The 24,853-nt window shown below is 40.7% G+C and overlaps 1 protein-coding gene across 2 annotated transcripts in view; it reads right to left on the reverse strand.

Annotated features, from left to right (window-relative positions):
• FAM184A (family with sequence similarity 184 member A) overlaps positions 1 to 24,853 on the reverse strand; it is a 307,530-nt gene that overhangs the window by 142,085 nt on the left and 140,592 nt on the right. For both annotated transcript variants that reach the window (XM_040350321.1, XM_040350320.1), the window contains exons 2-4: positions 14,113 to 14,967; positions 11,287 to 11,422; positions 6,991 to 7,172 (exon numbers count right to left, since the gene is read on the reverse strand). In XM_040350321.1, coding sequence (XP_040206255.1) covers positions 6,991 to 7,172; positions 11,287 to 11,422; positions 14,113 to 14,967 — 1,173 coding nt within the window. The remainder of the gene's footprint in view (positions 1 to 6,990; positions 7,173 to 11,286; positions 11,423 to 14,112; positions 14,968 to 24,853) is intronic.

A 24,853-nucleotide genomic window follows, 5' to 3' on the forward strand; every position in this document is an offset into this window, starting at 1 on the left:
GGCCATGTATTAGTAATGATCACAAATTGCACCTATATTACACACCACTGCTTTTCCTTTCCTTAAGAAAAGTATCCCATATTTCTTAGAATTATGGCCACTATGTCATAAATGCTGTGGGACAGAAATGCTTACCTGTGTATGATAAAGAGCAAGAGCATGGTATATTATTACTGATTGCAATGGCGATACAGGCACTACATAACAGTGGACCTGCTGAAATCTCAGGAGTAAAACATTGGCTGCTATGTGGACTCTGATTTTATACTACTGCCTACCACCATAACTCCCAACTGTCCCTGATTTGAAGGGACTGTCTCTCACTTGTAGCCCCCCTATGCCTCTCTCCTCCTCATTTTGAGCTGATGTACAGTATATACCTGTAGAACAATACACAATTTCTATTAAAAAGTGTTTTACAGTACTAAACCTTACATCCAATTTCTAAATTGCTGTGTTTGTAAATTTCAAAAGTCAGTAAAAAAAAAAAGAACAGTAGACATAAAAAAAAAACGACTTGTGATGTACCCAAGCTTTGTTGTGTATTATTTTCAATGTATTGGGGGTGTGTCTTTGCCTAGACACATTTTGCTAAATGGTGTCTTCTCCCATCTCACAAAGTTGGGAGGTATGCCTACCACTACTAAAGCACCAAGGGCCAGATTCAGGTACATTTACGTTGCGCAGCGGCGGCGTAACGTATCCCATTAACGTTACACCGCCGCAGGTTTACAGCGTAAGTGCCTGATTCACAAAGCTCTTACCTGTAAACTTGCGCCAGTGTAACGTAAATCCGCTCGGCGCAAGCCCGCCTAATTCAAATGGGGCGGGCACCATTTAAATTAGGCGCGTTCCCGCGCCAAACGTTCTGCGCATGCTCCGTTAGGAAATTTCCCGACGTGCTTTGCGCGAAATTACGGCTCCACAATGTTTTTTTGAACGGCGACGTGCGTTACGTCGTTTCGTATTCCCGGACGTCTTACGAAAAAAAAAAAAATAGAAATTTGACGCGGGAACGACGGCCATACTTAAAATGGCTGTTCTAAAGATAAGCCATGAAAAAGCAGGCCTAAGTTTGCGACGGGAAAAACCGACTAGCGACGACGTAAGAGATTGCGACGAACGCGCGTATCTTCGTGGATTGCCGTAACTAGTCATTTGCATATTCTACGCCGACCGCAATGGAATCGTAAGTCAATTACACCTGTCGGATCTTAGGGCTATCTATGCGTAACTGATTCTATGAATCAGCCGCATAGTTACAACGGGCGGATCACAGAGATCCGTGATAGGCGAACACTGAACACAGTGCCTCCTGGGAAGCTGAGTGTTTCCGCCTATCACGGAACAGAAGACGTAGAAGGCGCGGCTTTTGAAAAATCGTACGGCCGCGATTCTGCATGTCTTGGGATAAGGTAAGGGCACAGTCTGGCATGTAATGGGGCACAGTCTGGCATGTACTGGGGCACAGTCTGGCATGTAATGGGGCACAGTCTGGCATGTAATGGGGCACAGTCAGGCATGTAATGGGGCACAGTCTGGCATGTAATGGGGCACAGTCTGGCATGTAATGGGGCACAGTCTGGCATGTAATGGGGCACAGTCTGGCATGTAATGGGGCATAGTCTGGCATGTAATGGGGCACAGTCTGGCATGTAATGGGGCATAGTCTGGCATGTAATGGGGCACATTCTGGCATGTAATGGGGCACAGTCTGGCATGTAGTGACACAGTCTGGCATGTAATGGTGGCACCGTGAGGCGAGGCATGACTAGTAGGAAGGGGGTAGTCTTATACGGCGAGTATATCCCAAAACCAACATTTTGGCTGGAAAATTAGGGGGTCGTCTTATACGCCCAGTCGTCTTATACGCCGGCAAATACGGTATATATATGTGTATATATATATATATATATTTATTAAATATATATACAGTTGTGTTCAAAATTATTCAACCCCCCAATGCTGTAAAGGGTTTTAGGGAATTTAGTGTACATTTGTAATTGTATTCAGAATGAAATCCTACAAGGACTTCTTAAAGAACCATATGCAACTAAAATGACATCAATTGGTTTTGTAATACAGTAGTAAATGTTTATTTTGTGAATTCTTAATTTACACAATTATTCAACCCATTAAAGACTACCACTCTGAAGAACAGAGGTTCATTGAAGTGTTTTCAATCAGGTATTGAAAACACCTGTGGATGTCAGGGAGCAGCAATAAAGCCTAATAAGCACCAATCAGGCAGCTTTAAAATGACTGTGATACTCAGCTCCTTCTAGACATTTACTGGTGTGGTTACAAACATGGTGAAGTCAAGAGAATGGTCCGGGAAGACAAGAGAAGAGGTGATTACTCTTCACAGGAAGGGCAATGGCTATAAGAAGATTGCAAAGATGTTAAACATACCAAGAGACACCATAGGAAGCATCAATCGCAAATTCAAGGCAAAGGGCACTGTTGAAACGCTACCTGGTTGTGGGAGAAAGAAGATGCTGACTTCGATTGCTGAGCGCTACCTGAAGCGTAGAGTGGAGAAAAGTCCCCTTGTGACTGCTGAGGAACTGACAAAATATTTGTCAGATGTGGGTACTGAAGTTTCTGCTCAGACAATATGATGCACACTGCGTAATAAAGGCCTCCATGCCAGAACTCCCAGGCGCACCCCCTTGCTGTCTCCAAAGAATAAGAAGAGTCGACTGCAGTATGCAAAAATCATGTGGACAAACCACAGAAGTTTTGGGATTGTGTTCTGTGGACTGATGAAACAAAATTGGATCAACGCTATGTTTGGAGGAGGAAGAACAAGGCCTATGATGAAAAGAACACCTTGCCTACTGTGAAGCATGGCGGGGGGTCAATCATGCTTTGGGGCTGTTTTGCTTCTGCAGGTACAGGGAAGCTTCAGCGTGTGCAAGGTACCATGAATTCTCTTCAGTACCAGGAGATATTGGATGACAATGTGATGCAGTCCGTCACAAACCTGAGGCTTGAGAGACGTTGGACCTTTCAACAGGACAATGATCCCAAGCATACCTCCAAGTCCACTAGAGCATGGTTGAAGATTAAAGGCTGGAACATTTTGGAGTGGCCATCGCAGTCACCAGACTTAAATCCGATTGAGAACCTCTGGTGGGACTTAAAGAAAGCAGTTGCAGTGCGCAAGCCTAAGAATGTGACTGAACTGGAGGCTTTTGCCCATGACGAATGGGTGAAGATACCCGTAGATCGCTGCAAGACACTTGTGTCAAGCTATGCTTCAAGTTTAAAAGCTGTTATAACTGTAAAAGGATGTTGTACTAAGTACTAAGATTGAATGTCAATTGGGGGTTGAATAAAACTGATAATGATGTGAGCACAGAAAAGACATTTGTGGTTATTTCATTATAAATGTTATGTTATATTTGTCTGACCTACACGTGCCTCTTTGATTTAATTGTAAGCAGGATGACAGGATGATCAAAATCAATGTCAAACTGGGCAAAACAATCAATTTCAGTGGGGGTTGAATAATTTTGAATACAACTGTATATATAATGTATTTTTTTATTAAAATAATAAACGTTGCACTTACCTGCTCTATGAAATGGTATTGCACAGAGTGGCCCCAAACCTTCTGCTGGGGTCCCTGCAAACACTATAGGCTCTTCCACTTCTGTGTCTGCCTCCCTAGGAAGCTGCTTGCTATGGAGGGCATACCTGCGGGCTTGCTTTTGAGCCAGGCTGTGTGTGTCCATAGACACACACAGCCTGGCTAAGCCCTGCACCCTGCTCTCTCCTCACAGGATTTAATTGACAGCAGCAGGAGCCAATGATTGGATGATGGAAATCAGCAGAGCTTTATCAAATTTTTTAACAGCTGCTGCCTTTGAGTCCTGTCAACGGGAGGAACACAGACCAGTGCCGCTGCAGATGGGCACAGCACTGGATCAAGATAGGACTCAAGTTAAATACAGGTATATTTAACCACTTAACCCCCGGACCATTAGGCTGGCCAAAGACCAGGCCACTTTTTGCAATTCGCCACTGCGTCGCTTTAACTGACAATTGCGCGGTCGTGCGACATGGCTCCCAAACAAAATTGACATCCTTTTTTCCCACAAATAGAGCTTTCGTTTAGTGATATTTGATCACCTCTGCGGTTTATATTTTTTGTGCTATAAACATAAACATAAATAGCCAATTGCTAATTTTGAAAAAAATTCAATATTTTTTACTTTTTGCTATAATATCAACAACAAATATATAATGTTTTTTATTTTCCTCAGTTTAGGCCGATACGTATTCTACATATTTTTGGTAAAAAAAAACGCAATAAGCGTTTATTGATTGGTTTGCGCAAAAGTTATAGGGGATAGTTTTACATTTTTAGCTTAATGCAGGGAATGTATTAAGGTATAAAATGCCCTGCCTTTAGAACCGCTTTTAATGATTTTGGATGTTGATACACTTAAAAAATGATATATATTACAATGCCCAAACAATTTTTTTTGATACAGTTATGATATGATATGCATGTCATGGCCATTTCTATCAGTTGCTAAGGTCAGACCTTAAAAAATGTAAATTCATTCAAAATGAAATGGAGTTGATTTACTAAGGGTAAATAGATTGTGCACTTTGCAAGTGTGGTTGCATTCATATTCTCCAGAGGTTAAAACATGTGATAAAGCTCTGCTGATTTCCATCATCCAATCATGTACAAGCAAACATACTTTTTTTAAACTTTCCTTGTGAAGCTTTACCACACTACATTAAGACCCCTTTCACACTAAGGCGCTTTGCAGGCGCTATAACGCTAAAAATAGCGCCTGCAAAGCACCTTGAAAGAGCGGCTCTATTCACTCCAGTGTGAAAGCCTGAGCGGCGCACTAGAAGGTTGGTAAAAAAAAGTCCTACTAGCAGCATCTTTGAGGCGAATTACCGCTCCTAAAGTGCCCCTGCACATTGAAATTAATGGGCAACGGCGCCGAACCGCCGGCAAAGCGACGCTGCAGCGGTGCATTGTGGGCAGTTTCAACCCTTTCTTGGCCACTAGCACAATGCATGAGGACATATTCTTATCCCATGAAGACCCATAGAAAGACTGCAGCCATTTAGCTCTGGTCACTTGCCAGTAGGAAATAGTCATTTTGGAATCAGTAATTATGAAATTTTTGATTTTATCATGAATCTATTGTTGTTCCCTAAAAATATTGAAATATTGAAGTATTGAATATCTTGTAGTTATGGTTTGTTCTCATAATCAATAACTGGTACATTTTTCCTTAAAGAGTACAATTTTTATTATATTTTTATTTTTACATAGTTCCAATTTCACATTGTTAACCACTTACTTACCTGCAGTATAGTAACGGTTGGACATGTGAAATAGACGCTTTTGTTTCATTAACCAAAATGAGAACCTACCATGGCGCTAATGTCAAGTATATTGCATGCTCATTTTGGGGGTATTTTATTGATTTTCAAGTCGTTAATGCAACGTAATTGGTATTTTAATTTCATGTAAATATTCATATTTTGTCTACCAATAAATTAACTCTTTTGTATGATCATACGTCTCCGTGAATAAGTTTCATATTATAGACTATGTCATATAGATTAACTTGTATTTAAAAATATCTTTGTTATAAAAGAATTCAAAATAAATTACTGTGCGGGTAAAAATTACCTTAAAAAAGCACAACAATACATGTACTGATACTTGGGTGGTCTTAAAAGGAGGCCATTCTCCGGCGAGGATGAGGTAAGAACCACTAAGGTGAATCACCAATTTCTTGCCAGGGGTATTCATACTTGAGCTTTAAAACAAGAGGCTGAGGTAGGGAAGTAACCATTAACTTAGCCAAAGTCAGGGAAGGCACAGTACTAGTAAGATCAGGTGAAAAAAGGTGGTCAGATGCAGACAGTCCAACAGGTGAAAAACTAAAAGATCAGGGGTGTCGGGCTTATGAAGGTACAAGGATCTAAGCAGACTAAGAATAGACAGTAACCAGGAATCAAACAATCTAGGAAACAAAGTGGTTGTAAAGGCAGAAGTTTTTTTTTTACCTTAATGCATACTATTAACCTTCTGTGTGCAGCCCCCCCCCCCTTATACTTACCTGAGCCTGATCTTGATTCAGTGCTATGCACAAGAGCAGCTGCTCTCTAATCTCTCCCACCCTAACAGGGCAGATTAATAGTCATGGGAGCCATGGCTCCAGCTGCTTTCATTTAAATCCAGTGACAAGGCAGCTGGGGGATGGGCTGAGCTCCACTGTCTGTGTCACTAGACGCAAACAGTGCGGCTCGGCATCAAGTCACAGATGTGCCACCATTGGAACTAGAGGAGGAGCCAGGAGCACCAATGAGGGACCCAAGAAGAGAAAGATTGGGGCTGTTTTGTGCAAAACTACTACACAGAGCAGGTGAAAATAACATGTTTGTTATTTGAAAATAAAAATGTAGCTTTACAATCACATTAAGACTACAGAAACAGGAACTTGGCAATAACAGAATAATGAGAACGACAGGAAGTAAAAGCAGGTTTATAGGAAACAGGTTGACCTACACACCCTAGCTACAGCTATAACAAGGGTATGAACCATGGTGTCCATGGAGTATGAACCAACCAAGGAGAAAGCATATGGTCACACCCTTGTATGTGCAGAGCTCATTGTAACAGATAACCCAGGATGTTATGCTAGTCCAGGAAACAGAAAAATGCAGAAAAACATTAGTAAATATATGTGAGTGTGAGTATATATATATTTACAAGGTAAACAGTATGACTCAACAGTCCAACATTTTTTAAATAATGTTGTGATCATTAGAGAAACAAATTACACAACATTTCACAGTTTTGACACTGTAAATGAAAAAAGGGTAAGATCTATCGCTGTTGAAAGATTTAATAAAGATGTCTCTCGTTCAGCAATTACAAGGTGGACAGCTGTAACGAACACAGTTTGTTGTCTAACAGTATTGACAAAAGGTATTTCTTACTTTCTCCAGCGCAAGGATCTGTTGCCTTTGCCGTTCATCTAGGTTTTGATTTTTGGTTTGAAGCAGAATCCGCTCTTCCTCAAGTCTGACTATTTTCTCTTTTATCCTAGATTTTTCTGACTCCAAGTCTTGTATGGTGGCTTCTTGTGTCATTTGTGTGGCTTGGAGCATTCCAATATGACCTAGAAAAATAGTGAATTCTTTAGACAGTCATTGTATGCCCCCATTATTAAGAAAGAAAATTGCCATATGGCTGGATTTATAACAGATGTGACAAATTAATACAAAATTCAAAGGTATGGGAAATATGGAATTTATGCTGGACAGAACATATTCAATTTTAATGGAATGTAAGCTCCTGCAAGTGTAGCTATACAGCTCTGTAGGAGGAGCTAGGCAACTGATTTGCTTTGCAACTGGCTGTGTGTAGTGTACAACACAGGTAACTAAACCATTGATATCTGGTCACTTGCTTTATTTTTGCAGGCAGGTAGATTGATAACTGCCACACTTACCACAAACTCAGGTCCCCAACTGTCCTGGATCATGCAGGTCTCACAGGCCACTTTTGTAAAGCCTTGTACACACGATCGGATATCTGATGGAATCTAATCCGATGTATTTTTTCGTCGGATATCCGATGAAGCTGACTTTCGTCAGTCTTGCCTACACACCATCAGTCAAAAATCCGACTGTGCCAAAACCCGGTAACGTAAAACACTACGACGTGCTGAGAAAAATGAAGTTCAATGCTTCCGAGCATGCGTCGACTTGATTCTGAGCGGATTTTTGACCGATGGAGTTCCACACAGACGATCGTCTTTTTCTATCGTTTTTTTATCCATAGGAAAAATTTAAAACATGTTCTATTTTTTTTCACCGATGGAAAACAAATCGATGGGGCCCACACATGATCGGTTTGTCCGATGAAAACAGTCCATCGGTCTGTTTTCATCAGACAAACCAATCGTGTGTACAGGGCTTTATGCAATATTTCATCTAAACATTTTAAAATCATTGAAGGGCCAATTCACACTGATGTGCACTAAAATGCATGTACATTTCCATCCATTTTAGTCAAGTTTGAATGCACGCTGATGTCCGTTGACATAAATTTTGACATCCGTTGACATTCATTTTACGCAACGCAACCTTACGATGTGAATAGGACATGTTGGAAATTAGATGTCCTTCTGTTGATCTGCATTTTACAGTTGTGCTAAAACGCACTGGTGCAAATAGGTTCTTGTGGAACCTAAAGTTTTATATTTCTAAAGCAAATTTTTACAGCTTAGAGAATTCATGGATAATCAAGATGCATTTAGGCTTAAAGGAAACCTATCACTAAGGCAATATGGTAGTTGCCATTGTTTATCTTTCCTTAAAGAAGATCTATCATTATTTTTTTTACAGTTCTGTCTCATGTTGTATAAAGTACCTGAAGTTACTTTCTAACCCTAGCTATGAGGTCCAAACTGCACCCCTCTCCTCCTGTAGCAGGCAATCTGACAGCAGCTGGGACGGAGAAGTCTGTTTCAGAATGGTGGCATGTCTCTGCTCTGAGCATTTTCCCAAGATAAGCAGAGGCTGACATTTTACCCCTCCATCAGCACTCCTCTTGCTGGGAAAGTGCTCACAGTGGAGATAAGCAGTCATAAGGAGCCATCTTCTTTCTAGCTGTTGTTGGATCAACCACGGCAGGAGGGAAGGAAAAAGGGCAGGAGATCGATAGGGTTAAAAGCACCTAGCAACATGAGAGAAAATACTACATGTACTTTGTCCCATAAGAGCCAGAACTGTAAATAAAAAATTAATTGATAGATATGGTTTAAAAAAAGTTATTTGCCAGGTTATCATTCTGATCATCTAGTGCCATTGCCTTCTAAATCTCAGATTTTGAAAAAAGTATGCAGATCACAAGTTCTAACTTTAAGGAAAGCTGTCATGAGAGTAATGCAAGCTGTCCTGAGAGAAATACATAGGTTGCCATAACTGGACTCCTAAAATTGCTAAGTGCCTTTATGTCTCTAACTAAAAGACTAATGCCACTGGATCAGTATGACAGAGAACTAGTATTTTCAAAAAAATAAATGCTTTTTAATTTCAGTTTTGGTACATGTATGAAACCTTTAGAATTTTTGTATGTGTTTTAGTGCTGAATATTAGTGAACGGCACCACAGTATTTAAGATCAGTGCAGTGGCTGAATTAACAGTAAGCTAAAAATTCCCAACATAAAAAAAAACAACAGCACTAATTCTGAACTATGTGAAATTTTCAGTAATGAAATGGTAAATAAAAATGCATCACTAAAATACCTAAAATAAAGTGCATCAAACTAAAGTAACGTGCAATTCTACTAAAGTGACAGGTAAAATTGAAATCAATAAACTCTTATAACTACACCCAAAAAAGTTTTATCTATTATTGTCCACCAAAAAACCAACAGTGGGCGTGCCGTCACCATGGTGTTTTGAGCCTAGGCTCGCAGCCAGGTAGCTAGTGGCTGGAGCCAACTCATATATGATTGAAAAGCGCAATGTAGTAGTGTCGGTGAGACACTTTTAAATATAAGTGGCTGGTGTAATTTCCTTTTTTATAAATCAAAATACAGTTCTACACTATGAAGGCCTTTCTCTTTCTCCCCTTACATTATTTATAAGGTGTGCTGGTTCTAGGTGAGTAGAGTCATTATGGCCGTGCGGTGCTGTGACAACCATATGGAGATCCATAGAGGGATTTCAGCAATTTTGTCTGGTGAGTGTTTTGAGCATTAGGTGGTGGATTGATCAAGAATTAGAACATGTTTTAGCGTAACACCACTCCAGTTGAATTGGACTTTGAAAATACCAGTGGTGACCACTCAATATAATGACATCCAACTTACATAAAAGTTAACAATTTTATTAAATATAAATTAAAATTCTGATGTAACATTTGTAAACATCAAATAAAAAGCTGTAACAAGGTAGTACATCACACATTCGATGTATGTCCTTGGGAGGGGTCTATGGGTTTTGCAGCCATGCCGCCTCCTCAGGACCCACAATGATTATTAGTCAAAGATGTTAATCATAAAAACATCTCTACAGAAAAAGGCGTTTTGTAGGTGGCTGATACATGAAAGAAGGTAAGAGACACCCTGTTGTTGACACCTCTTTGCTAGCATCGTACTTCCAAAATAGTGATCTTTAGTTGTTTTCTATATTTGCTAGGTCACTCATAGTTGGATACTTTGCCGTGACTCTTAAATATTGCTGTTGAACCCATCAAGCTGAGTCTTTATAAGGTGAGTGGGACCATTCTATGGGAGATTTGTAAATTAATACATCGTTTACGATAGTGACATGCTAGGTATCAGCATGGATTTACTATAGGTGTTAATATGCTGATATAATATTATTTATATTCAAAAAAACTGTTAACCTTTATGTAGGTTGGATGTTATTATATTTGGTAGTCACCAGTGGTATATTCAAAGTCCCATTCAACTAGAGTTTTGTTATAGTATACATATCTGGATGATACCCTGTTAGACCACATCCATGTTTGATTTCACAACACCCCAACCTACCAACCTTTCTGGAACATGTTTTAGGGCCATCTGTGCCCTCTTTGGGAACATTTCCTCCCACTTCCTGCTATGGTTACTGATGCCACTGATGCCACATAATAAACAACCACAATACAAAAAATAGTGAAGCACTAAAAACATATTTGCCTTATCTGTAGCTATCCCTGGACAGGACGGGTTAATTTGGATATAGTAAGTAAATCAATTCCTTGTTTGATGGCTGCCATACCAGCACCATTGTAAAGTATAAGTCCCACTGTTAAAAAAGGTTGTAAAATAGGCGCCGGATTATTTATAGGCTCGCTTGTGGGTTAAGAGATCTTTTATTTTCCACTATGAATCCAAATGTGATGAATGGGTTAATGATGGATTATATAATTAGCTGGATATCAAATTTGCCCTAATCACGCAGCTCCAATGTTGATGGCATCAGTGTATTCTGTCATGATGGAGTCTATATGCCCCCAAACTGGGATTAAGCAAGCTGGGCAGGCCTATAGTTTTGCACCACACAGTGGCAATGACACCAAAAACAAAGTAAAAAACATTTTTGTATGGATGTGTGGTAATTAGGGCCAATGGCTGATTGCCACCAAATGCTAAGAGTGCTGTGTGGATTTTCTAAATGACTATGCTGCATGAAAGTTTGTTCTTTGTTGAGTTTCAGTCATGTATATCCAATATATATAAATGTATATATATACACACACACAAACCACCTACTGGCTTTTAGCACAAGTTCTGTAGCCTGCTGCTGTAGACGTTCCCGAGCAGCTGCTAACTCGCTTTCCATCTCTTTGTGTTTGCTTAGTAAGGACATCTCCTCCTGCTTCACAGTTTCCAGCTGTTTTTGCAGGACCTAAGGGAACATGCAATATTTATTAAATATACATGACAATAAAATCATGATGGAAGAGCTGTGCGATCCTACATCTCTTATCATAAACTCTATCATAAAGTGGCAGTGACATAATTTATCACTCAGCAAATAAACCTAAAAATAAACATGCTCCAGCTGATAAATCTATCAAACAAACTTGTGCAAAATAAACCGATCACTGCTATTTCAGCTTGTTTTTCTATGCTCAGTCCAAGTGGTAAGTAGAGTAAATCAGTCTGATTTCTGATAGAGGCCATTTATTTAAAGCCCAAATGCAGAGATTTTTTGTAAGTTCTAAGGGCCCATGTACACGGGATGCTGCTAAACGTACATTCAGAGGCAGTTGGATGCTATTTTCAACTGCCCCTGAACTCATTCAATGTTATCCTATGTGACCATGTACACAGTCTCATTTATTGCAGTTTTTAGGCAGTTGCGTTTAACAGCGTTTCTTTGAAAGCAAAAAAATGGGGTTAGACGCAGAAGATTTCCAAGTTTCAGACAATATTCACACTACACTGACACTCTACACTCACAATAGAATCAAAATAGCACACTATAGGACATTAACTCACTAGTAGCAATGAACAGAGCCCTGTTCTATCTCCACTCCAATATAACACTGCAAATGGCTCCTCTGTGAAGGAACCTTTTATAGTGTAGGGTGGTTCTATGAGAAATGAGCCATGATTGGCCTAAGACATCATCACTTTCTCCAATCTTGGTTCTGACAGTGTTCTGTACCCTTATTGGGCAAAGCCTTCATTGCTTCAGCCCATCAGGGCTAAGAATGTACTGTGCGGCGCGCTGTGCTTTGTAGGGCATTCGGCAGGCCGAACAAACAGATCTTACGCCCTGCCAATTCTGGTGTTCGCCAAATGGACGAACAGCCAATGTTCCGGCCCAATATATGTTCGGCCCGAACTTTTCTCCCAACACTACTGCCTATCACAGGAGAATTCTCAATCCTTCTCATAGATGAAGGTCTTACATCACGTCCAACAAAATTCAAATTAAGGGGCCTACTCACAGTGGGAATCCCTGAAAACAGAAAATAATTGCTCTGGGACCCAGGCTCAATTTCAAGACATGAGGACAACCCCCAGACAGAAGTCTTCCCATGATGAGGGGAAGGAACCATCCCATAGACCCGAAGAGACAAAAACATAGGAGTTGGTCTGAAGACTAGTGCAGGTGCTTGTTGGCACTTACAGTGGTTGTACACCCTGTACAACCACTTTCACCTACAGGTAAGACTAGATTAAGGCTTACCTGTAGGTGCTGGAAATGTCTCCTAAACCTACAAGGTTTAGGCGATATTTACAATTCCCTGTACGATCATTTCTCCGGCACATGCGCACTTTAGAAAGGGCACGCTGTGCCGATCTAGCCGGGGGTTTTGCCGTGACTGGCGGCTCCAGCGCACATGCACGGGAGTTACGTCACACCACTCCGGCCAGTCACAGAGACGGAGTCCGCGGCCCTAGGAGGAAGAGGGCTGAAGAAGGACGCTTCCAGCCAGTGGGTACTTTGCAGGCTTGGGTTTCAGGCAAGTAACACATAATGGGCTACTATGCGATCATAGTAGCCCATTATGCTTTAACTTTGCAGGGAAATGAAGAAGAAGTAAAACCCATCAGGGTTTACTTCCTCTTTAAGCACTGCTGTTAACTTACACATATTTTAGACCAGCGAAGGCTCAGTTTAAATAGATATACATTTAGGGCTAATTCACCCCAGTGCATTGATCTGCGTTTTAGTGTAGCTGTATAAAGCTGGGCATGCATGTCAACTGAAGTCAAAATATATATGTGAACGGACATCAAAATGTATGTCAACAGACGTCAGCGTGCGTTAAAACGCAACCAAATCGGATGGAAATGTACATGCATTTTTCATCCATTTTAGCGCAAGTCAGTGGCTCAGATTCAGTAAGAATTGCGCATAAATTACGGAGGCACAGGGCAACGATTTTGCCCTGCGCCCCCGCAAATTTGCGCCACTGCCCTCGATTCACGGAGCAGTAGCTCCGTAAATTGCGAGGGCGCGCCGCAATTTAAATGATCCCGCAGGGGGCGGGAATCATTTAAATTAGGCGCGTTCCCGCGCTGATCGTAAAGCGCATGCGCCGGCGGGAAACTTTCCCGACGTGCATTGTGGCAAATGACGTCGCAAGGACGTCATTTGCTTCAAAAGTGAACGTGAATGGCATCCAGCGCCATTCACGAATCACTTACGCAAACGACGTGAAATTCAAATTTCACAACGCGGGAACGGCGGGTATACTTTAGCATTGGCTGCCCCTACTATTGGAAGGGGCAGCCTTACGCTAAAGACGTCGTACGGAAACTCCATAACCTGCGTACGCAGGGCTCGCGCAACATTGTGAATCGGTGTTAGTATGCAATTTGCATACTATACACTGAGCACAATGGGAGCGCCCCCTAGCGGTCATCGCAAGAATGCAGCCTAAAATCTGTGTGGCATAAGAGCCTTATGCCACGCAGATTTTAGGCTGCAGTCGGCGTTACGATGTTCCTGAATCAGGAGCATTCGTAACGCAGGCGCAAGCAAGCAATTGCGCTGCGTAACTATGGTTACGCAGGTGCAATTGCTCTCTGAATACTCATGTATTTAGAAGAGTAAATATTGTTTTTTTTATTTCTTACCTGAACATTACTTTCTGCTGAACTTAGAGAAGCTTGAAGTTTTTGGCACTTTTCCCTTAGGCTCGCAGCTTCCTCCTGTACAACCTGAAATTCTGTTTTAAGGATACCAAGGTTCTTTTGTAAACTGGCTTCTTGATTCTGAAATTCTCTCTTTAGTTCTGCTTCTTTCTGTTTACAAACATGCAGGCTCTCTGCTGTAAAGAGCTGAGATCTTTTCAGTGCCTCTAGTTCATGTTCATAGAACGCTTGGGCCTTACTTAGCTTTGCTTCATAATCCTCAACTAATTTTTTCCTCTCTAGCCGTAGGTCTTCCAACTTTTTGTTGAGATCCTCCACTTGCAATCGATGCATCTCCTCTAGTGTTTCTTGCCCCTTATTTATAGTAGCATTTTGGTTGTGCTGAACTTTGAGGAGATCTTGCATTTCTATTCTATGACTTGCCCTTATTTCCTCAAGGGCCGCACGCTTGTCTTTTTCAAACTGTACTTGAAGTTGCATGAAACTTCTTATCCTTTCTTCAAATCGCTTCCTAATCTCCTCCACCTCCCTTGACATAGTCACAACTCTCTGAACATGCTGGGCTTCTGCACAAAGTTGCATATCTTCTACTCTGTGTTTGTAAACTTCAAATTCAGTAAGTGCTTGGTGCTTCATCTTTTTATGTTCTTCCAGCGACTCCTCTAGTGCTTGGATTTTCCTTTTCAGTTCAGTTTCTTCCGATACTTTATTTTTATATTGTAATATTTTTTCCCGTGTCTCAGCAAGAATCTGTTGAATTTCTTCTTCATGAGCTTCTTTAATGGCTTGTACTCCTGATTCATGCTCATCATTCCTGGTGTTTAAGGCATATATGACCTGGCAATCAGTACAAATACACACAATTATTCAACTATGAAATTCAATATATAAAATAAAAGCAGTTTATAGAGATAATAATCAAAAATATTATTATAATTCCTTTCAAAATTATGAAGTATACAGTGCTTTACATAAGTATTCATCCCCCTTGGACTTTACCACATTTTGTAGTGTTATACTCTAAAATTAATGACTTCAATAAAGGATTTTCACCACTGAAATCCTATCTACAAATGACACTTAACTACTTCAAAACCAGACTGTTCTTGGACATTTTTCAGTTTTCAGCATTGTCACACTTCGAACAACAATTACTCAGTCATGCAACACCGCACCCAAATTAAATTCATATCATTTTTTTTAAAGACAGATAGAGCTTTCTTGTTACTATATAAAGAATAAAAGAGAACGTTTTGGGAAAAAAAGTTTTTCTTAGTTTCTGTTATAAAACTAAAATAATAATAATAATAATAATAATAATAATATAATCTTTCTTCATAAATGTAGGCTAAAATGTATTCTGCTACATTTCCTCAGCGTAAAAAAACAAAAAACAAATCTATGTATATTAACCACTGAATTATGGCTACAAGGCGGTTCCTTAACTCTGGGAGGACGTCCATGGATGTCCACCAGAATCGCGCTCCCGTGCGCCCCCTGGGGCGCACACACGGGAATGTCTGTGACCGCCGGGTTCAGAGGACCCGACGCATCACGGATCGCGGTAAATTGCCGCTGATAGCGGCCGTTTACCACGAGATCGCTCCGTCTAATGATGGAGCGATCACATGTAAACAAACCGGCATCATTTGATGATGCTGGTTCCTCCCTCCTCTCTCTGTACCGATCGGTACAGTGTGAGCGGGGGAGAGCGGTTGTCAGCAGCGCTGTGGCTGGATCTGTGACTATTGCAGTCACAGATCCAGCCATCCCTGGTCAGCCATCCCTGCGCAATACTCTGCAATACCCCTACCCCCTGTGCAATACTCTGCAATGCCCCTACCCCCTGTGCAATACTCTGCAATACCCCTACCCCCTGCGCAATACTCTGCAATAACCCTACCCCCTGCGTAATACTCTTCAATACCCCTACCCCCTGCGTAATACTCTGCAACACCCCTACCCCCTGTGCAATACTCTGCAATACCCCTGCAAAATACTCTGCAATACCCCCCTGCGCAATACTCTGCAATACCCCCGCGCAATACTCTGCAATACCCCCGCGCAATACTCTGCAATACCCCCGCGCAATACTCTGCAATACCCAGAAAATACTCTGGGGAAAAAAATGCGTTTTAACCACTTCCCGCCCGCATATGACGTCCTTGACTTTGTGCAGGGATATCTGAATGATGCCTGCAGCTACAGGCATCATTCAGATATCATCTTTTTCAGCCGGCGATTCCCTACACCATAAGAACGATCATGGCGGCTGTTCCGCCTCTTGGTCGTTCTTACAGGAGGCAAAAGGGGACATCCCCCCTTCCTTCGCCCTCCGGTGCTTCTTCCGACTCACCGCTACGATCGAAGCCAGGATCGTTTTTTTTTCAGGCTTCCCAGCCTAGAGGTGAGATGTGGGGTCTTATTGACCCCATATCTCACTGTAAAGAGGACCTGTCATGCTATATTCCTATTACAAGGGATGTTTACATTCCTTGCAATAGGAATAAAAGTGATCAAAACATTTATTTTTGGGGAAAAACGTGTCATACTAAAATAAATAAAGTAAAATTAACAATAAAAAAAAAACAGAAGCGACCACACACGCAAGTCCCGCCCACGTATGAAAACGGTGTTCAAGCCACACATGTGAGGTATCGCTGCGAACGTTAGAGCGAGAACAATAATTTTGGCCCTAGACCTCTTCTCCAACTAAAAAGATGTAACCAGTAAAAATATTTAAAGCGTCACATATGGGGATTTTTAAGTAGCAAAGTTTGGCGCCATTCCACAAGCGTGTGCAATTTTGAAGGGTGACATGTTGGGTATCTATTTACTCGGCACAACTTCATCTTTCATATTATGCAAAAATATTGGGCTAACTTTAATGGGTTTTTTTTTTAAAGCACAAAACTGTTTTATTTCCAAAAAAAAGCGTTAGAAAAATTGCAGTGCAAATACCATGCAACGACCGCCATTGTATTCTCTAGGGTCTTTTCTAAAAAAGCATATATAATGTTTTGGGGTTCTATGTAATTTTCTAGCAAATAAATGATGATTTTTACATGTAGGAGAGGAATGTCAGAATTGGTCAGGGTGCTCCAGAACGCCTGATGGGGCTCCCTGCATGTTGGGCCTCTGTATGTGGCCGTGCTGTGTAAAAGTCTCACACATGTGGTATCGCCATACTCGGGAGGAATAGCAGAATATTTTTTTTGGGTGTAATTTGTGGTATATAACTGGCTAATATGCGAATTTTGTGGAAAAAAATAAAAATAAAAAAAATCTTGATTTTGCAAAGAATTGTGGGAAAAAATTACAACTTCAAAAAACTCACAATGCCTCTTTCTAAATACCTTGGAATGTCTTCTTTCCAAAAAGGGGTCATTTGGGGGGTATTTGTACTTTACTGGCTTGTTAGGGTCTCAATAAATGAGAGAGGCTGTCAGTACATCAGGTATGATCAAATTGATACAGTAATGATTTCAGTAATTGGTACCATAGCTTGTAGACCCTATAACTTTCACCCAGACTAAATAATATCCAAAATGTTTTTTTTTTTACTAAAGATATGTAGCAGTATACATTTTAGGCCAAATTTATGAAGAAAAAAATACTTTTTTGCAAAATGTTATAATAGAAATGAAGAAAAGTTAACTTTTTTTACAAAATGTTTGTATTTTTTTTCATTTATAGCAAAAAAAATAAAAACCTGCAGAGGTGATCAAATACTACCAAAAGAAAGCTCTATTTGTGGGAAAAAAAGGACAAAAATTTCATTTGGTTACAGTGTTGTATGACTGAGTTATTGTCATTCAAAATGTGAGAGCACCGAAAGCTGAAAATTGGTCTGGTTATTAAGGGTGTTTAAGTGCCCAGTGGTCAAGTGGTTAATTAGGGCTGTTACTGATTAAAATTTTCGTGTTAGATTGATTGATTTTTTTAATCGATTAATCGACTAATTTTGATTAATTATAACGCACGTACATTTTTCGGATCACCACCATATATATTCCCCACTGTAATATCCACAGACATCTCGCCCACTGTAATATCCACAATCACCCCCACTGTAATATCCACAATCTTCCCCACTGTAATATCCACAGACATCTCCCCCACTGTAATAACCACAGACATCTCCCCCACTGTAATATCCACAGACATCTTCCCACTGTAATATCCACAGACATCTCCCCCACTGTAATGTCCACAATCTCCCCCACTGTAATATCCACAGACATCTCCCCCACTGTAATATCCACAGACATCACCCCCACTGTAATATCAACAGACATCTCCCCCCCACTGTAATATCCACAATCTCCCCCACTGTAATATCCACAATCTCCCCCACTGTAATATCCACAATCTCCCCCACTGTAATATCCACAGACATCTCCCCCACTGTAATATCCACAGACATCTCCACCACTGTAATATCCACAGACATCTCCCCACTGTAATATCCACAGACATCTCCCCACTGTAATCCACAGACATCTCCCCACTGTAATCCACAGACATCTCCCCACTGTAATCCACAGACATCTCCCCACTGTAATATGGTCCACATCTCCCCCACTGTATAGGAAAATTAGTGCTTGCTTAGTCATACCAGAGAAGCCGGCCGAACACGAGCAGTTGAGGCCAGGTGATGATGTCAGCGCTCCGCTCTTGGCTCACCTAGGCCGCCGCCAGGTGGACTAAGATGGCCACCGCTCCAGGAGCAAGGGCGAAGCCGCGGCCTTTCCTATGGTCGAGGCAGCAGCAAAGCTCTGCGGATCACGTGGTGTGCTGATCTGCATATGGTGACCAGTTGGGATCACGGATCATTTACGATCCGTTGCACCACTAGTACTGATCAAAAGAATTTTGATCGATCAACAAAAATTTACAATAAATCGAGGAATTAATCTTTAATTTCTACAACCCTAATATTAATTAGTCTGTGTAAAAGTTATAGAGTCTACAAACTCTGGTATATATATTTTTTTAATTGATCAGTCCTGATGGACTGACTTGAGGCCCTAAAATGACAGGATTGTACAAATAACCCCAACATGACCACTTTTTGGAAAGTAGACGGTCCAAGGTATTTAGTAAGAGGCATGGTAAGTTTTTCGAAGTTATAATTTTTTATCATAATTTTCTTGAAAATGTTGAAATTAAATAAAACATTTTTTTTTCATAAAGTTGTCATTTTGACATGTTCTCACACATAGAAAAGGCATAGTCATAATTACATCCCAAAACACATTCTGCTACTCCTTCGAGTATGGGGATACAACACGTGTGAGACCTTTTCACAGCCTAGACGTTTAGAGGGGCCCAAACTCGTAGCACCTTTGGGCTTTCAAAGAGCATAAGTTACACATCTACTTTAATTTCTTGACTACCACTATCTACTGAAAGGCATAGTGAGTCTTTTGAAAATGTAATTTTTTTGCCACAAGTTTTTGGAAAATGTGGAATGAAAATATATATATATTTTTTTTTACATAAAGTTGTCAATAAAAAGATATTTCTAACACACAACATGGGCATACTTAAGCCTCGTACACACGATCAGACTTTTCCGTGGATTTTTGTTCAAAGGGCGTTGGCCTTGAACTTGTTCTGCATACACACGGCAGAACATTTTCAGCCAACATACACCAAACCATGTGATTTTTCAGCTCTTTACTGCCACCCTTTGGGCAACTTCTGCTATTGTTGTCTGATTTTTAGCATTGGTTCCAAGAATGCGTGTTTGTACTTTGGATTTTAATTGGACGGATTTGTGTACACACAATCAGATAATCCGACGTAACAGATTTATTGTCAGATAGATGGTGAGCATGAACAGCCAACATTTGTTGTCGTTAATTCCGCCAACAATTGTCTGATGGAGCATACACACGGTCGGATTATCCGACGCAACATGTCCATCAGACAATTATTGTCGTAAAATACGATCGTGTGTACAGGCCTTTAGAATGACACCACAAAACACATCCTGCTACTCCTCCTGACTACAGCAATAACACACTTATGAGACCCCTTTACAGCCTAGCCGTAGAGAAGTCCATAAACCAAGAAGCACCTTTAGGCTTTCTAGGAGCATAAATTACACATTTAATTTCCTGACTACTTATCAGATTTTTGGAGGTCCTGGTGGACCAGAACAGCATAAGTACCCAACAAATGTTTACATTTTGGAAATCAAACACCCCAAGGTATTTTCCAAGAGGCATGGTGAGTCTTTTGAAGACTTCATTTTTTTTGCCCGAGGTTTTTGGCAAATGCAGAATAAAATAGAATTTTTTTTTTTTTTTTACATAACGTTTTCAATTAATAATACATTTTTGACACATGACTTAGAATAGCAAGTTCTACTACTTAGAATGACACCCCAAATCACATTCTGCTACTCCTCTCGACTATGACAATACCACAAGTGAGATTTTTTCACAGCCTAGCCACAAAATAGGGTCCAAAAACCAAGGAACATTTGCAGGCATTTTCTTAACCCTCTTGTATTTTATTTTATTGTAACAGTACTCTCTCCCTTTATAAAGTGCTGCACAAACTGTTCACAACATATAAACCCTGTATTATAATAATATAAACTAATAATAATCAAAAACAACAACTTTCTGTTTGTCTGCAGCAAGAATTTAAATATCACTTGCAACTTTTGTAGCAGTATTTAATTTGTACAAGAGATATCCTAGAATTGTCATGCCCATACTCTTGTTGTTGACACATTACTGCATTACTGCACAGAACGTGAGGTCAAACAACAGGCTGTCTGTTCCATGGAATATAACAAGGTCTTTAGGTATACAAGACTAGAATAGTCATCCAAAGGTGGGAACGGGAATAAATAGACCCGACCAGCCTATATATGTCTATATGGGATTTATGCATGTTAATATGTACAGTATATGTTTGTCCTATAATTTTGTAAAACAAAAACCCCAAATCTGCTGACACATCCTGTAAAGTGCAGTGAATTAAAGGCACCCAGCACCAAGTTCTGCACATGAGCTGGCATCAGGCCTTAACCACATTGCAGTTATTAGGCCCACCCGCATGCACTCACAGACACTGAAGATCTGTGCATCTCTGCACTTTTCAGTGCTTGCAGGCACTGTGGCAATGTGCAGTTTTCCACTTGCTGACACTGCAATGACATGCAGTTTGTACTTGCCGATAGGGTTGCCACCTCATCCCTTTAAAACAGAACACATATGAATTACACAGGTTCTGTGGCTGATTAAGGTGGTAATTGAACTCAAGTGGAGCCTTATCTAAATTAAATTAGCCTCAGAACCTGTGTAATTCATATGTTTTCTGTTTTAAAGGGATGAGGTGGCAACCCTACTTGCCGACAGTGCACAAATGTACAGATGTCAGTGAGGGATTGTTTTAAACTGTATTTACTGTTTGTTGGGAATAAGTAAATACTTACATTTATACAGTGTAGCCACATGTGCACTTTTATACTTAGAAGAGGGACCATGTACAATTTGAGCCTAGGATTCAAGGGGATGGACAGGAACACAGTGATGGTCTAAAGACTAGCACAGGTGCTTGCAGGCACTTCAGCACTGTTGTTATCCTACAAACTTTTGACACCAGCGAAGGTTCAGGTTGTTCTAAAGGCTGAAGGTTTTTACCTAAATGCATTCTCAGCATTAGGGTAAAAAAAATCAATATGCAGCTATGCCCCACCCCCAAATACTTCCCTAAGGCCGCTCTTGATCCAGAGTTGTGTATCAGAGCAGCAGCTCTCTCCCTCCCCATTGGCTCAGACACAGCAGTAGGAGCTATTGACTCCTGCTATTGTCAATCATAGCCAGTGAGCAGGGAGCGGGTGTGGAGCCGAGCCATGCTCTGTGTGGACACACAGAGCAAGCTCAGAGTCAGGAGCGAGCACAAGAGTGCCCCCCACCATATCAAGTGGCTTTCTATAGGGGCACTCGGTGAAGGGGGGGAGCCAAGAGCAAGGCGGGTAATCTGAGAAGAGGAGGATCAGGATTGCTCTGTGCAAAACCATTGCACAGAGCAGGCAAGTATAACATGAATATAATTTTTTCTTTTTTTTTATCTAAACATTTACAATCACGTAATACACCACACAGAGGATGCATTAAGGTAAAATAAACTTTGCCTTTAGAACCACTTTAAGGTTATGGTAGTTTACATTTTTCCAATCTGCATGCACTGCAATTTTGCACAAGCTTGATTTTACTTTTTTAATCAAAGCCCTGAATGCCGCATACAGGATTGTGCAGGAACCTGTAATCTTGAAGAATCAGCCGAGCAGCAGAAATGACTGATAAGCATTGGCAGGGAGAGAGATTACATTTGTTATATAGCTGTGTACAAAATGAAAAACCTGCTGTTAATAAATAGACTGGCAGAATAATTTATCAAGAGATGCACAAGCACTTTGGCACACACATGCCTGATTATATACTTGACAGTGTCTGTCTGTGACTCATATGCAGCTGCAGATTATTACTGCCGTTAATCTATGTAATATAAAATTATCGTAGGACAACCTACAAATATGCAAGTAAAAGGGAGATTTAGATCTAAAACAGCTCTATTTTTCTATGCCATGTCTCTGTTTTTAAAAAAGGAAAATTATATAGTAATTAGCTCTCCTAAATGTATTTGAATACCTACTAAAGAATCATTTATCTATTTAATATATAATCATTAATGGCTAAGTAATTCTCAAACCTGGGAAGCCAGACGTGCAAAACCTGGAACACCTGCACTGTACAGAATAGGTTTTGTTTTCATTGCTATGTCTGCTGCCTATGTATGCTATGCTCTGCTGTTTATTTTTTAAAATCCTTACTGAATCAAGAAAAAAAAAAAAAGAATACAAAACCACTGTACATAAATTATTATATGAAAAAAATAGCACCATTTACTTTTATGGCACTGAGAAATCCCACATCGGTGTACAGCATTTAGAAAATCATTCATATCAATTCCTTCCTCTAAAAAACCTTCTAATCCAACAAAAACCAGGGAGCTGCACAGGGCCATCTGTGGTCCAGTCCTTTAATTGAGACTGAGGCACAGCAAACCTGCATGCTGAGCGGCTTCTGTGTGGATTCAAAGGTGCCATTTTGCTTTGCACTCCAAACCCTGGGGGAAAAAGATCAGTTCTGTAGCATTGCCAGACACTGCTAGTACAGAAGTACTGAGAAAGATTGTGTGATGGATTTACTACAAGCTTGCTGTTGCAGAATTGTGCGTTTTTCAGTGCTTTTTTTACATGCATTTTTGGTGCATTTTCATGCTCTTTTGTAGGAGGACAACTGGGTTATACACACAAAAAATTAACAAAAAATGCATGTACATGCATTTTACATAAGCTTTCCATGCACTCCCATTGAAGTCTATAGGATACAAAAACACAATGCACTGCACCAAAAGAAGTGCCTGCACCGACTTTGTTGATGGGGGAATGGAGCAATTTTCTTTCCTTCTACCCATGCTGGAAGGAAATAAAATCATCTATGGCAGGGGTCAGCAACCAGTAGATCATTGACAGGTAACTGGTAGATCACGATCTGGGCTTCCTGCCATTCCAGAGCATCAGAGTGCAATACAGAGGGACTACTTGTAAAGTTAAAGCTGTAGTAGGGAGCAAGAGTCATATAAGCAGATGCCTCCCCTGCAGTGCTGGCTCTTGTCCCATGCAGAGTGATACCAACTGTACTCTACCTCTTATACCGGCTAGCGGTCTCCAGAGTGAGCCAGCAGCAGGAAAGAAGAGATCTCCAGGTCAGTGTGAAGCTATATGCTGGGCATAATAGCATAGGATAGGGCTGCTTTCACACTGATGCAATGAAGTTTAACCACACTGGGGTGCAGTGTAGTGTACCTGCAGCTTTTCTGCCAAAGACTTCTATTTTATCCTGCAGGTTTGGTGCAATTTCTGAAAGCACACCACACCTGTAGGATATAATAGAAGTCTATGGCAAAGCACAGGTAGCCTTAGGAAGGTCGCAGAAGCACTGTGCTACACCTGCGGTGCAGGTAAACTGCAGCACATCAGTGTGAAAACAGCTTTATAGGGAGTTTTACCAACCCCCAACTTTACGTGTGAATGAGCATTAAGGGTGCCACTACCAAATGCAAATAAGGGCTCATTTACAAGTGCAGCAGATACTGCTGTTCCCCTGAAAAGCGATCCAAGTCTGTTTAAAAGGTGATATGGAGCCTCCTCACCACCTGACTTAAACCTGTGCAATGCCCATGATTGTGACATGGTAGTATGGCAAGGCATTTTTCCTGGCTGGAAAAAAACTCCCAGAACAAGTGGGTATGAAGATGAGTTTTCAGCTGTAAAAACGCTCTAACTTTGAAAAAAGGTGAAAAAACACAGATAAACGTGGCTATTTTGCATTTATGAGCATTTTTGAGCCATAGGCTTTTGTGGGAGTATAATTTTGCTTAAAAAAAAGATAGAAAACACAAAACGCTAAAAAACACTAATGCAAAACTCATTCTAAGCCAAAAGCTTTCTACAATTAAAGCTACTGGCGTTTTTATATAGTCCAGTGTGCATGAGGCCTTAAGGTTGCCTACCCCTGATCTATGGGCTACCTAGCTCTGCAGTAAAAACTTTCCAGGATTTCCCTGTTATGCCGCGTACACACAACTAATGGGCTCATTAGAGAAGCAGAATAAAAGTCTAAAACACCTAGTT

Source organism: Rana temporaria, chromosome 4 (assembly GCF_905171775.1).
Source record: "Rana temporaria chromosome 4, aRanTem1.1, whole genome shotgun sequence".
NCBI classification, from domain to species: Eukaryota; Metazoa; Chordata; class Amphibia; order Anura; family Ranidae; genus Rana; species Rana temporaria.